Source organism: Cornus florida, unplaced genomic scaffold, assembly GCF_030987335.1.
Source record: "Cornus florida cultivar Cherokee Brave unplaced genomic scaffold, ASM3098733v1 CherokeeBrave_3.0.0_Hap2_Chr03, whole genome shotgun sequence".
In the NCBI taxonomy this organism is placed as follows: domain Eukaryota; kingdom Viridiplantae; phylum Streptophyta; class Magnoliopsida; order Cornales; family Cornaceae; genus Cornus; species Cornus florida.
The window spans coordinates 7,355,024-7,367,372 of record NW_026775573.1 but is presented as its reverse complement, the minus strand read 5'-3'; the positions used below and the strand labels follow the sequence as shown (position 1 = coordinate 7,367,372).

At 36.0% G+C, this 12,349-nt stretch overlaps 3 protein-coding genes across 3 annotated transcripts; all 3 read right to left on the bottom strand.

Annotated features, from left to right (window-relative positions):
- Positions 1-5,325: 5,325 nt before the first annotated feature.
- LOC132298632 (uncharacterized) lies at positions 5,326-8,234 on the bottom strand. The gene is made up of 3 exons (XM_059795032.1): positions 6,585-8,234; positions 6,266-6,479; positions 5,326-5,590 (listed from the first exon to the last, which is right to left on the bottom strand). Exons 1-2 carry the CDS (start codon positions 7,456-7,458, stop codon positions 6,373-6,375), a joined length of 981 nt encoding a protein of 326 aa, XP_059651015.1. The 5' UTR covers positions 7,459-8,234; the 3' UTR covers positions 5,326-5,590; positions 6,266-6,372.
- Positions 7,534-9,114, bottom strand: LOC132301026 (putative disease resistance RPP13-like protein 1). Its single transcript, XM_059798320.1, has one exon. It carries the CDS (start codon positions 9,112-9,114, stop codon positions 7,534-7,536), a length of 1,581 nt encoding a protein of 526 aa, XP_059654303.1.
- Positions 9,115-9,282: 168 nt separating this feature from the next.
- On the bottom strand, positions 9,283-10,071 carry LOC132301025 (disease resistance protein RGA2-like). Its single transcript, XM_059798319.1, has one exon. The coding sequence runs from the start codon at positions 10,069-10,071 to the stop codon at positions 9,283-9,285; it is 789 nt and encodes a 262-aa protein (XP_059654302.1).
- Positions 10,072-12,349: the final 2,278 nt, after the last annotated feature.

Here is a 12,349-nt window from a genome sequence, read left to right as displayed (position 1 = left end):
TCCTCAAAATATATTTATACGCAATTTTTTATATTATAGTTAAATAAAAATAATTTTATTGAATTTCAATTCCAAATCATAGAATATATACAAACACCTCTGCAGCCTTGGACCATTTAGGCTGTCATGAGTCACCTAAGACTAATCAATAAATTTCATTTTCACGTGGATAGCAGTGGGCTCATTCGAGCCAATGGATTTTATTATTATTTATTCGAGCCAATGGATTTTATTATTATTATTATTTCTGTCTTCTTTTTCCTTATTTATGATTCATTTTATTATTATTTTTGAAAGTTTTAAATTTCTTATCTCATTTAAGCATGAGAGATGATGATATGTGAGAGACCCTTTTCCTTTTCCTTTTCCTTTTCCTTTTCGTTCACTTCGTTGAATCCGAAACCAAACAAGCTCTAAGTAACAAGACAAATATGAAACATATGATTTTTCCATTTCCTTTATCTCAATAAATTCACATGGACCATAACACTATCACATATTGGTTCTTTGTAAACCTTTTTTTTTTTTTTTAATGGACCCTTTCGTAGTGAATTGTATTGATAGGAAGAAAATGAATTGTATTGTGAACATCCCATGGGTTCTTAACTTCTTTGATCGCATTTAGTTGAATCGATGAAAATAAATTGCACTGCATTAATTTTTCTTTCTCAACTAAATTTTGAATCCAAATGACCCATAATTTTATTGACCCAAATCTTTTCCAGTGAAACAGTGATCCGGTTCTATTCAGGTAATGATTTATCGTACAACATTTTTGTAGAATAAATCACTAACTGGATAAAACTAGAACCGGTGAGGATTTTGTTCCTAATTTTACTGTGTTAATTCCATGAATTAAATTTTACTGTGTTATTTGTATGTATATGAATTGAACAGTGTGTGTACAAAGCAACTTTGGGTTTCTTTCCACTTTGTTTTAATCTTTTATCTTACCACAACACACTAGACAGTGGACACCAAACCAGATTAAAAAAACCAAAAAAAAAAAAAAAAATTAATTTCAGGGACACCCCTAAGTTTGGCCAATTTTCACTCCCAAACATCTTTCTTAATCTTTGTCAACAATCTTGTTTTGGAGAACTGGAAAAAAGAAATGCTGCATCAGGACTCCGTTAATGATGAAGGCCAACATGTAGCGCGACGCCAACCTTCCTTAATCAGTCTATTGGAGCTAAAGATCATTAAGTGCCCAAAGTTGCAGGCACTTCCAGTCCACTTTGGTCCGCAGAAACTGGAAATAAATGGGTGTCAACTATTGAGCACCCTCCTGATCCATGATCGCCAGGGGCGGAGCCAGGATTGCAAGGTAGGTTGATTAAAAATAACTAAATTCATGATTGCTTAGTGTGTCATTCATACTTTAAATACATAATTATCATGCATCAGTTATTCAATTAAACCCAATAATCTCCAACCTTCTAACACATTTACACTTTCAAACTCTAACGTATTTTCACAATTAAGAATCCATTGAAGTTTGCTTCATACAAATATTAAAACAAATATTTACAAGAATGTAAGATATATATATATATATATATATATATATATATGTTCCTTATCAATAAATTCGCATTAGAAAGTAAAACCTATGTACTCCGCCCCTGACTAGTTATTAATCCATTATACAATACCCCCCCCCCCTTTTTGCAAAAACAAAATTCAATATTTCACTGAATTATCAATAATAATTCATGATATCCATCCACCTATAACTTAGTACCTTACACACGAAAAGTTTAAGTTTTCTTCCATAGACTAACAATGTGTTTGATTTAATGGGCTGGACCTATTATATTTTATTATGGTTTATTTTGTGATCGGACATGTCCATGGTTCGTGGGCTTGCTCATATTTAAGGCTTGACCTTCATAAATTTTATAACTTTTTTTATTTATAAAAATACTATGAATTGGGCTGGGCTAATAAGAATAGGAATACTAGTACATAGGCTTGTAGGAACAATATTACTAAATTTTTTTTTTTCAATTGGACCTGGGCTATAGCCCAATTTTGCCCATTACTAGTTCCTCACTTGATGATGATCACTCCTGTCGTCTTCAACATCTAACACTATTTGGAAATACTATTTCTGGGAAATATCTCCTTCCCCTTGAGCCAAGTCCAACACGGTAATTGGCAAGTTGGGCAATTATAACACCTTCCAAATGCAAAGACTATAATAAAGAACTGAGGTGAATGAATGTATTGGTAGATGTTGATTGGGCTTTGGCCTTTTCTTTCATTCAATATAATTTACCTTCCGTGAAAGGAAAAAAAAAAAAAAAAAAAAAAAATGGTTCACTAGCTGTAAGATATACTAGTCAATCAATGAAGCACAGAATAAGTCAAGACAAAGGGGTAATTTGAAAATGTCTAGCTTGAAATATTCCCATATATTTTATCAGTTGAATCTTAATGCAACTGTTATTAATTATCTTGGAAAGTGGGGTTCTGTTGGGTTTGTGGCTCAAAATTTGTGTGCAAAAAATTAGTTTCCTTTTTTGTTTTGGAAGTTGCGCGAAATAGTTTCCTAATTGGTTTTGGAATCTAGAAGACTTGGGGAAAAAGGCTAAAGATTTAGAAAAAAAAGTTATACCTACTATTTTAGAATTGAAGATGGATATGGTAACTTCTTGTAGGTAAGTTCATCCTTATCCAACAAGAAATTGAATTTGAGGAATACTTGTCCAACAATGAATTGAGTTTTGAAGATTCTATGAATAGAGATGGATATGAGGGGTTTAGAGAGAGAGAGAAAGAAGACGAAAAGATGTAAGGGGTTTAAGGGTGAGTGTTGTGAGGAGAGAGAGAGTATATGTAATTCCCGAGTGTATACATATAGCCTCAAAAGAGATGATGATTGAGTGAGTGGGACATGTGGTTGTATATTCTCTTCCTTGATTCATAATAGTAAAATCTCTCTTTCCCATGGACGTAACCTTAGAGTTGGGTGGACTATGTAAAATATTGTGTTGTGCGTTGATGTGTATGATTGTTATCTCCATATATGCTTGTATTGATATGATGTGATGTGATGTGATGATGCTTCCGCTGTGTGTGATGAAGGAGGAATTTAACTCTCAACAATAACCGATCGTTGAGTGGGTTGGAGGGAGTTAATTATCCCTAACAGGTTCAACATGTCATATTACATTACCTTTCTGAGCTTTCCAGAAGTTTGACAACTTAATGATGAGACAGGGCAAATACGGTCCACAAATTTTCAACACAACCTTAGGTAGGCAAGAACAAAGAATTGAGATATAAAAAAAAATTTGACATAACTAAATTCCTAGCTGAAGGCAAATTGATCAAATCAAAGCTTTTGGGTGAGCCATTAATGTAATTATTTTCCACTGGCTGTTATGTACACAAAACAGTGTATCGATGCATCAGCCGTAGAATAGGTAAACAAGACAGAAAAAATGTGAAAATGGAATATTAAATAAAACCACCACCGAAAACTGTCAATGTTCAAAGTTGCTTATATATATCATCTTGGTAACTTCTGTTTTCACAAGGAGATCATGTTGGAGAGCAGATAAATTAAGAAAATTAGATAATACATTAACGGAGATGTTAGAAAAAATATCTAAAGGGACTAGGTTGTCCACATTTTTAACATGCACTTAGTTTTCTCCTCTCTGTGTGTGGTGATGTCTTTGACTTGAGAGGAATAGGAGATATTTTGAGGGAAAGGAGATGTCGATTTCTTTGCTTAAGTTTTCTATTCTTTCTACTTTTTTTGGTTGTGTTTCAGGAAAAGATCATAGATCTTTTGAGGAGATTGCTGATTTTCTAGCCTCTTTGCAGGCTTAGTGGCCCTTTGTGGGTTTTTGTATTCTTTTTGGGTTCCACTCCCCTTCTGAACGCTTTTATTTGATTTTACTTATCAAAAAAAAAATTTAATGACATGGATACATCATGCATGTTTCTGATAGCTTCAAATAAATCTTCTCATCACGTTTAATGCTACTTTTCCCTACTAAGTTTCTCTTCCAATATAGAAATGGTTATGTAAAAGTCAAATCAACTCTACTTGGTTAGTCACCTAGTATAATTAGCTCTATAATGGAAGAGAACCAATTTAGAAAACCATATTAGCTCATAGGAGAAGAGTAAGTATGTATAAACCATACATCCATACATTGCGATGCATGCAAGAATAGACTTTTTGTTGGAAGAGATGCATGTGAATTTTACTTGCTGCATGCCAAAAAGAAAAGATTTATTCAGAAAAAATTATCAAAAAGGTACTTAAAAGTTCTCGGACTTACCAGATTTATACATTCCTACGCGCACACATACAAATGCATCCATATATAGCCATTTGTGTGTTACCAGGATATGCAGATCTCCAGCCCTTCCACAGAATGGGGAGGTTGATTCTGAAGAAAAAAAATTCAATGGCCAGTTTCTGATGGTACTTAATCTTAGAAAAGAAAGCATGCAACATGATTATTCTAGTTTGAAATGATCAAATTCTTATATAATTAATATCACCAGTTCCACACAAACACAAAAGCTGATGACTTCTTTTCTGATTTATCATCTAAACTCCATACCTCCCCAACTCAGGAAATTGTAATCCTGATTCTGAATCCAGACAAATATCATATTTTGTGCAATCCCAAGACAATAACTAGTCAACCATCATTCACATATACAGTATAACACCTCTTACAGGGTTCTTTTCAACCATATTGGATATGAAAAAAATGAATGGAGAATCACTTTTACGCGGAGAAAATAGCTAGCACCGAATAATCGGGAAAATAGATGTGTGCCTAATCTATTTACCGTAGTGTTTACAACGAATCCATCCTGAAAGGACAGATTTGTGCCTTATCTCACTGCCCTCGGGCATATATTATTCCCCCAAATGACTGATTGGCTTAATTTTATTTTTCTTTCTCAATTGAATTTTCAGTCCAAAGGAGCCATAATTTTAGTATCGAGACTATGATACGCATAATGTATTAATTTTCTAAATTCCATGGATTTTACCTTCAAGATTGGTCTTTCACTATCTTAGTATTGGCATGAAGCTTTCCCAAATCATTCAATGCTTACTCATTAGATAGTTGGTTTAGTTAACAAAACAAAAGAAGCAGCTGAATCAAGGTAAAAGACCCTGGTCTGAATCAACAAATGGTTCTGAATATGTGATCATTTACAACAATTTAAAGCATGCCAAGTATCATATGAACTCAAACTTTAATGTAAGGAGACTTCAAAGTTATATATCTCAATGGTAATAGATACAAAAACTGCAAATTTCACACCTCACATATATTATTTTTAGGTTTCCTGAAAATACAACAGTGAAAGGAACCAAGAGTCTTTATTTGACATTACAACTATTAGGTTGATAACTACGGAAATTGTAAAACCAAATATGACAGCAATCCAATTATTTTAATGGTTTCAACAGACCTCACTAAAAGTACGAACACAACTAACTTAACATAATCATGAACAATATGATTCAACAATTCACTACTGAGCAAAATGGTGGATGAACATTGTCCCTTGAAGTCTTGAACCATGATCAATCTTCAATCCCCTACAAATCAGATATAACCAATCAATGTATGATTTAAAATCTGAAAGTTGAATAATTTTGTATAAAGACCATAGTTTGTTCCTCAAAATTAATACATTGCAAATTTCATACTAATATTGGTTACTAGTTTCTCTGTCATCTAAAGGTTAAAACCAGAAAGTTCTCTATGCTTTTTAATGAGAATTACCATGACATGAGAATGCCAATGAACAATTATAACAGCATTAATAAGGCAATCATCATTAATTCAGCAATAAATATGTTATTATATTGAATGTCCTATCCTCATGAAATGGAGTGGAGAACCACAATTTGGTAGGGCAACTCAGCATTTGTTATCTGTTTTAAATCCAAATTTGTAACCACAATGTTTCTGAAGAATGATATGGAGTCATCATTTGATGGTCCAACCTTTAAAGTATACCATAAAGCATCTTGATAAGATGAGCTTAATCATGTGATTTCAATGAAATCTTTCAGCAGATTCAACAATGTCTGATCCTTTTAAAATGTGTCAAAAAAGAGTATACAAATCAAATAGTTATAAAGTATTAGAATCTTTTTCTTTCATTTTGGGTGTTTATAGTTAGGTTCTACTCTTTTTGCGGTTGTGAAAACATATTGTTAAAATGACAGAAAATAAATAATCAACGACTACTGAGAGGTAGCACTCACCATTTTCTCTTGAGGTAGAAGCAGGTTCCCCTGGCCCCATTGTCCCTTTAGAAGTTTGTCCTGCAAACATTTTAAAGCTTCACTTTCTATATAAATGCATCTCCCTGTCACAAATACATGGAGTTTTTTAAGTCTTGTAATTCACCTCTCTCCCTTTGCACTAAGGTGACTGGGTTGCGTTGTAGTGGTTGCCCAATTTCTTTAATGTCAATTCCTATAGATAAAATTATGATAAATCTCAAAGATGGAAATGTTGTTTAGTTAATTAACAAAGTTAATGCTGCTGATCAATACAATTTACTAGCAAAAAAGTACTAACCTTTACAAAGAGTAAAATGATGATACCACGTTGGTTTCAGTTGCTCCTTTAGCAAATTTGGAACTGAAGATACTTCAATGGGCTCTAAGTCCAGATCAGGGATGTCCTTGATCTTTGACCAATCTGGGCCTATGTCCTTTTGGCATCGCCTCGTGAGTATTGGACATCCTTCAACGTGCAAATGCTTGAGGGAGCTGGAAAACCCCTTTTCAGGCAATGTCTCTACTGCAGGGCAGTCCTCAATGTAAAGATCCCTGAGGGAGGTGAGGCTCTTCAACATTTCGCCAGGGCCAAGGGACTTGAGACTAGGGCATGAACCAATACTCAGACGCTCCAGAGAAGCGGGAAGTCCTTTGTTCGGCAATGTCACGAGCTTGGGGCAGCCCCAGATGGACAACAGTTTGAGAGACGTTAGGCCTTGGAATGATGCTTCTTCTTCAGACAGAGACACAAGAGCTTCACAATTATGGATGTACAATGCATTGAGTCCAGAAAGAGTTGGCCATTTAGGAAGAGAGGTTAGGCTTGAGATATTGGAAATCACCAAGGAATACAGAGAGATGGTCTCAGGAATCACCCTCACTAATGTTCCATCATGACAAGTATCTAGTGCTAGACGTTGAAGACGACGGGAGTAATCAGGGATCAGGAGGGTGCTCAATAGTTGACACCCGCTTATCTCCAGTTTCTGCGGACCAAAGTGTACTGGAAGTGCCTGCAACTTTGGGCAGTTAATGATCTTTAGTTCCAAGAGACTGCTTAAGGAAGGTCGCAGTTGGACTACAAGTACGCCTTGATCATTAACAGACCGCAGATGTCCATATCTTTCATTCCAATCCTCCAGAACAAGATTGTCGACAAGTATTAAGAACATTAATGAGGGGCTCAATGGCAGTTTCCTCAAGGAGTCGCACTTTTTGATCTTCAGAACTCTTAGGTTAGGGAAAAACTAAGGTAACTCCTTTAGCTTTGGGCAGCTGCTGATTTTGAGTTTGTGAAGAGAAGGATATTGCACCTCGGGCCATTCCTCCAAGTTCTGCATTCCTTTAATGTAGAGATTCCCAAGGCGTGGCATCTCCCCAAGAGAGAGGATTTTGCACCTTGTACAATGACTTATGGAAATGGTACCAATATTTTGGAGCAGCCCATCTCTTATCCAAGATGGAAATCTGGTACCTTTGTAGTGGAAAATTTGGAGCTCTTTGAGATTTGAGTGTGGTTGAAGGTCTTCAAGCACTCCTTCGTCGGCTGCTTCATCTCGTGGACGACCATCTGTATCACTCCATTCAAACACCACCTTCTCGAGCCCTTCTTTTTCCTTCAACTTTGCCGCCTCTGCATTTACTGCATGTTCGAGCTTTGAGATACGCAGTGTTCCCTTGAGATAAATCATGCCTTTTAGTTCATCAATTCCATATCCGCTCTCTGGGCCAATATGAAATACATGCAGATTTTGTAGATTGGTTAAGCTTCCCATTCTTGGTGGCAATGTGGATGACTTGTACCAGAACATTTCATCTAGCTCGAGATGCTGCAAGTTAGTCAAGTTCCCAAGGTCTTTGGGCAATTCGAAAAGCCAAAGGCACCCTAGGAGTTTCAGAGTTTGCAAATGGTAGAGGCTGCAAATAGATTTGGGAAGTTTCCTGATCTCAGTTTGAGAGAGGTAGAGGTAGCGCAACAACTTCATCTCTTTAACAGATTCTGGCAATTCTAGCATTGTGCTTGAACTCAAATCTAACAAGCGCATGTATTTCATACTGTGAAAGATTTTGTCAAGGGCCTGCCCAAAGGATTTCAAGTGCTCACCAGGGAATAGAAATGTTCGTAACTTCTTAGATTTACCAATAACTTCCAACGCAGCCTGCTCGGCATTGTTGCGAAGCAATGCTACATGACGAGATCTGTCAGAGACATGGCATGGCTCGTTAGCTTTGACTTGGCAGCAATAGGGGCTTGAAACAGATTGTGCCAACTCATGTATAAGATCGTGCATCCTATATCTCTTCTTATCATCAATTTTGAAAACTTGAAAGAAGGACCTCATTAACAACTCATCAAAATAATCACCTCCAACTTCATCAATTGTATCTTGTCCACTAGATTGAACAAAAGATTGTGCCTTCCACACTTTGACCAGCTCTATCTTATCGAACACATACGCCTTGGGAAATATGTAACAGTATGCAAAACACTGTTTCAGATGAGAAGGCAAATGGTCATAACTCAATTTTAGAGCAGGCAAAACCAATGGCTTCTCTGTTTGGGCAGTTCCTTTCTCTGCCTCCCATATTTCATTCTTTAGGATTCTCTTCCATATGTTCACATCTTCATTACCACGCAAGAGACCTGCCATTGCCTTTACTGCCAAAGGCAGGCCTTTGCACTTTCCTACAATTTCTCTACCAGTCTTTTCCAGAGATGCACGCACGTTTCCTGCCACATTACATTCTTCAAACACGATTTTTTGGAACAATGAACAACATTGTTCTTCAGGCAGACACTCCAATTGATGCAGATTCTTCGTCCCCATGGCAAATTGGACCCTGGTGCTTCGGCTAGTGACCAAAACTCTAGATCCCATTCCCCCCAATATTAATACTTTCCTAAGATCCGCCCATTCCTCGTATTTCTCAATCCAAACATCATCTAGAACAAGTAGAAAGCGTTTTCCGGCCAAGAATTCCAGAAAACGGGATTCTTACTGGTTAAGGGATATCGAGTTGGTATCATACTTCATCTTAGAATGAGATTCGATCATCTCTTTTAGAATCCTTTTGTAGTCATAATTCATGGTGACACATACCCACATCCTAAATTCGAAGTGGCTTTTAACTCTATCATCGTTGTAAACGATTTGAGCAAGAGTTGTCTTGCCCAAACCTCCCATCCCAATGATGGGAATCACAGCAACGCCTCCCTCTCTATTATATTCCTCTGACATCAACAGATTAATTATCTTATCTTTGTCATCCTCCCTACCAACTATATCCGGTTCATACACAAGAGATGTAGTGATTCTTCTATTCTCAGAAGTTCCATTGTTGGGTCCCACGACTCCCACACTGACATCCAGATGGAGACCATCTTTTTCTTTTTCAATTTCATTAATTCTAGCTAATATATCTTTAATCTGGGATGCAGTGTTTAACTTGTAAGAAGTTTTACTTGCACTAAAAGGAAGACGAACCTTTCGTACCTGCTGATTTTTCTGCCACAGCATGGCGTTAGTTTCATAAGTGTCAAGTACGTCCTTTGCATCATAAGCAGCATCTTCCAGCTTTCCAAGCCAATCTCTCACTGGTTTAGAATCCAGCTGCTTGGCCTCTGCATCTTCAAGCACGGATAGGATTGCGGATAGCTTACTTTGAAGCTGTTCAATATCTTTCTCGACACCTTTGATCAAATGGATCTTCTTCTTGATCATCTTCGTTGTGTCTTCGACAAGTGTGTTAACAATTGGGGCTACTATAATTGAAACGTCGTCCATGGCTGCTTCTCTGACTAATTATTCTTCAGAAATGGAAGAGACCCAAAAAACAGGCCAAACAACAAACGCAAAATTAAAATCAAAATCAAATGTGATGACAAAGTGGAAAGAAACTCAATTTTGGGTTTTATGAAATGTGAAGCACTAATGAAATTACACAAGCAAAGAGAAGGTCAATTGTGATGAGCTGATTGCTTTGTACACTCGAGTTCAATTCATATATTTATATATTTTATATATATAGCACATATAATGTAAATAGATTTTGGGGAAATACAATTTCCATGAAATGTCTCCTTTCCCTTAATTTTAGTCCAACACGGTAACTAGCAACTTGGGAGATTGAAAAACTTGATGAATGGAACAGGCCAATTACCAGGGCGGCGGACCGATAACTTTAAGTAAAGAGGGGCAAGACCCCCGCCCCCCGGTAATAGGTCCATCCCTGCTAACTACAAATTTTACAAGAAAAATCCCACAAAGTTCTACAGTTAGACCTTGACCTTTCTGAGTTTTCAGAAGTAATGTTAGCAATTGATATGAAATAAAGATCGAATAGAAATTTACGAGAACAAGAAAAAAAATAAATGACAAGAAAATAAAATAACGCACACACAAATAAGATAAAGATTTACTTGATTTGGTTATGCTTACGTTTACGGAAAGAAGATAGAACAATACTTCAGTATAAGAATAAAAATGTACAAAACAAAATGACTTACGCCCAAAATTCAATAATACCCAAACTCTTGCTCTCTAACTGATATTAAACTCACTCTCAACTCATGTTACAAACTCAATAGGATGATTTCGGAGATCAACACCATGGACCCTGATGGACATATATATATATATATAGCCCCAATAAGGCCGTGACTTGGTTGCCTTCCAAGAACCAAACAATATGACAAATGGATTAGCCAGCATACAGCTAGGTAGCCTAAATTGTTGACCACTGGAGTAACATCAAAAAAGTCAACACAGCTTCCAACTTGCAGGCACAATTTCCAATAATTAATTTAAAGATGTTTAAACATAATTATATAATTAAAATTTCGTTCAAATATTTTTTAACAGTATATTACATGAGTTTGTCAAAATTTTAAACTCAGTTTTTTTTTTTGTCTAAATTATATTATTATTTATTAATTTTGATGGAATTGTGTAATCTATTATTAATGAATTTGTTGGCACCAAAACTTGGCAGCCACCTCAGTGGTGACGTGGACCAGTGATGGGCCGACACTTGTTTAGTATGGTTTCAAGAAAAGTCGGCCAATTGAGAAACAAGAGGAGAAAATCTTGGAATTTAGCCACCTTATCCAATAAGGTTGTTGCTGAAATTTGGTAATTAATATTTGAGTTAATTCAAATATATTATTTCAGTTTGGATAGAAGAGATTTAGTTGGAATGAGATTCCTATGAAATAGGAATTTCGTTGCAAAGGAATATGGAATTCAAAGGAGAGGCCATCACGTGAGGGATAATTTGGGCAAAAGTTATGAATGGTCTTCCAGCCATTTAAAGGAAGGTTTCAGCCTAACTTAAGGAAAGGAGTTGCTAAAAGTTAGCAACTTTCCAGCAACTTTTCAGCATATTTCTCGACAACTTGCATTTGACTGAATCAAGGAGAGATTTCAGCAAGGACTTTCCTATTGAAGCACAAAGAGAAGAGAAGCAAAAGACTACTGGAACGTGGTTTAGTTTGAGTAATAAAGTGAAGAAAATCAAGGAGCAAAGAGATTTTCTTGCAAGTAATTACGAAAATAAGTTGAGATAGAACTTCTATAAATAGAAGTATTGTATTCCTATTCCAATTCGTCCAGCACCACCACAAAACATGCATTTCATCTAAAAATGTTTTCAATTGACTCTACGTCATTTTCCTATCAATTTCTTTATTTCAATTTAATGGCAATTGATTAGATCCTCGTCAACTATTTCGATTCAGCCATTTACTTTCTTTCAATTTCAATTATGCCAATTTTAATTACGCAATTTTAGTTAGGTTTTCAATTCAATGGCAATTGATTAAATTCTTGCCATTGAATCGTAGTGACAATTGATTAAATTCTTGTCATTACTTGGCTGATGGCAATTGATTAAATTCTTGCTATCACGTTTCAGTGGCGATCGATTAAATTCTTGCCATTGTATTTGGCTGATGGCGATTGATTAAGTTCTCGCCATCACGTTCGGCCGGCGATCGATTAAGTTCTTGCCGCCTGTCTTCACTCGGCCATTCCATCCATTCAAACATTCATCAGCCGTTGCATT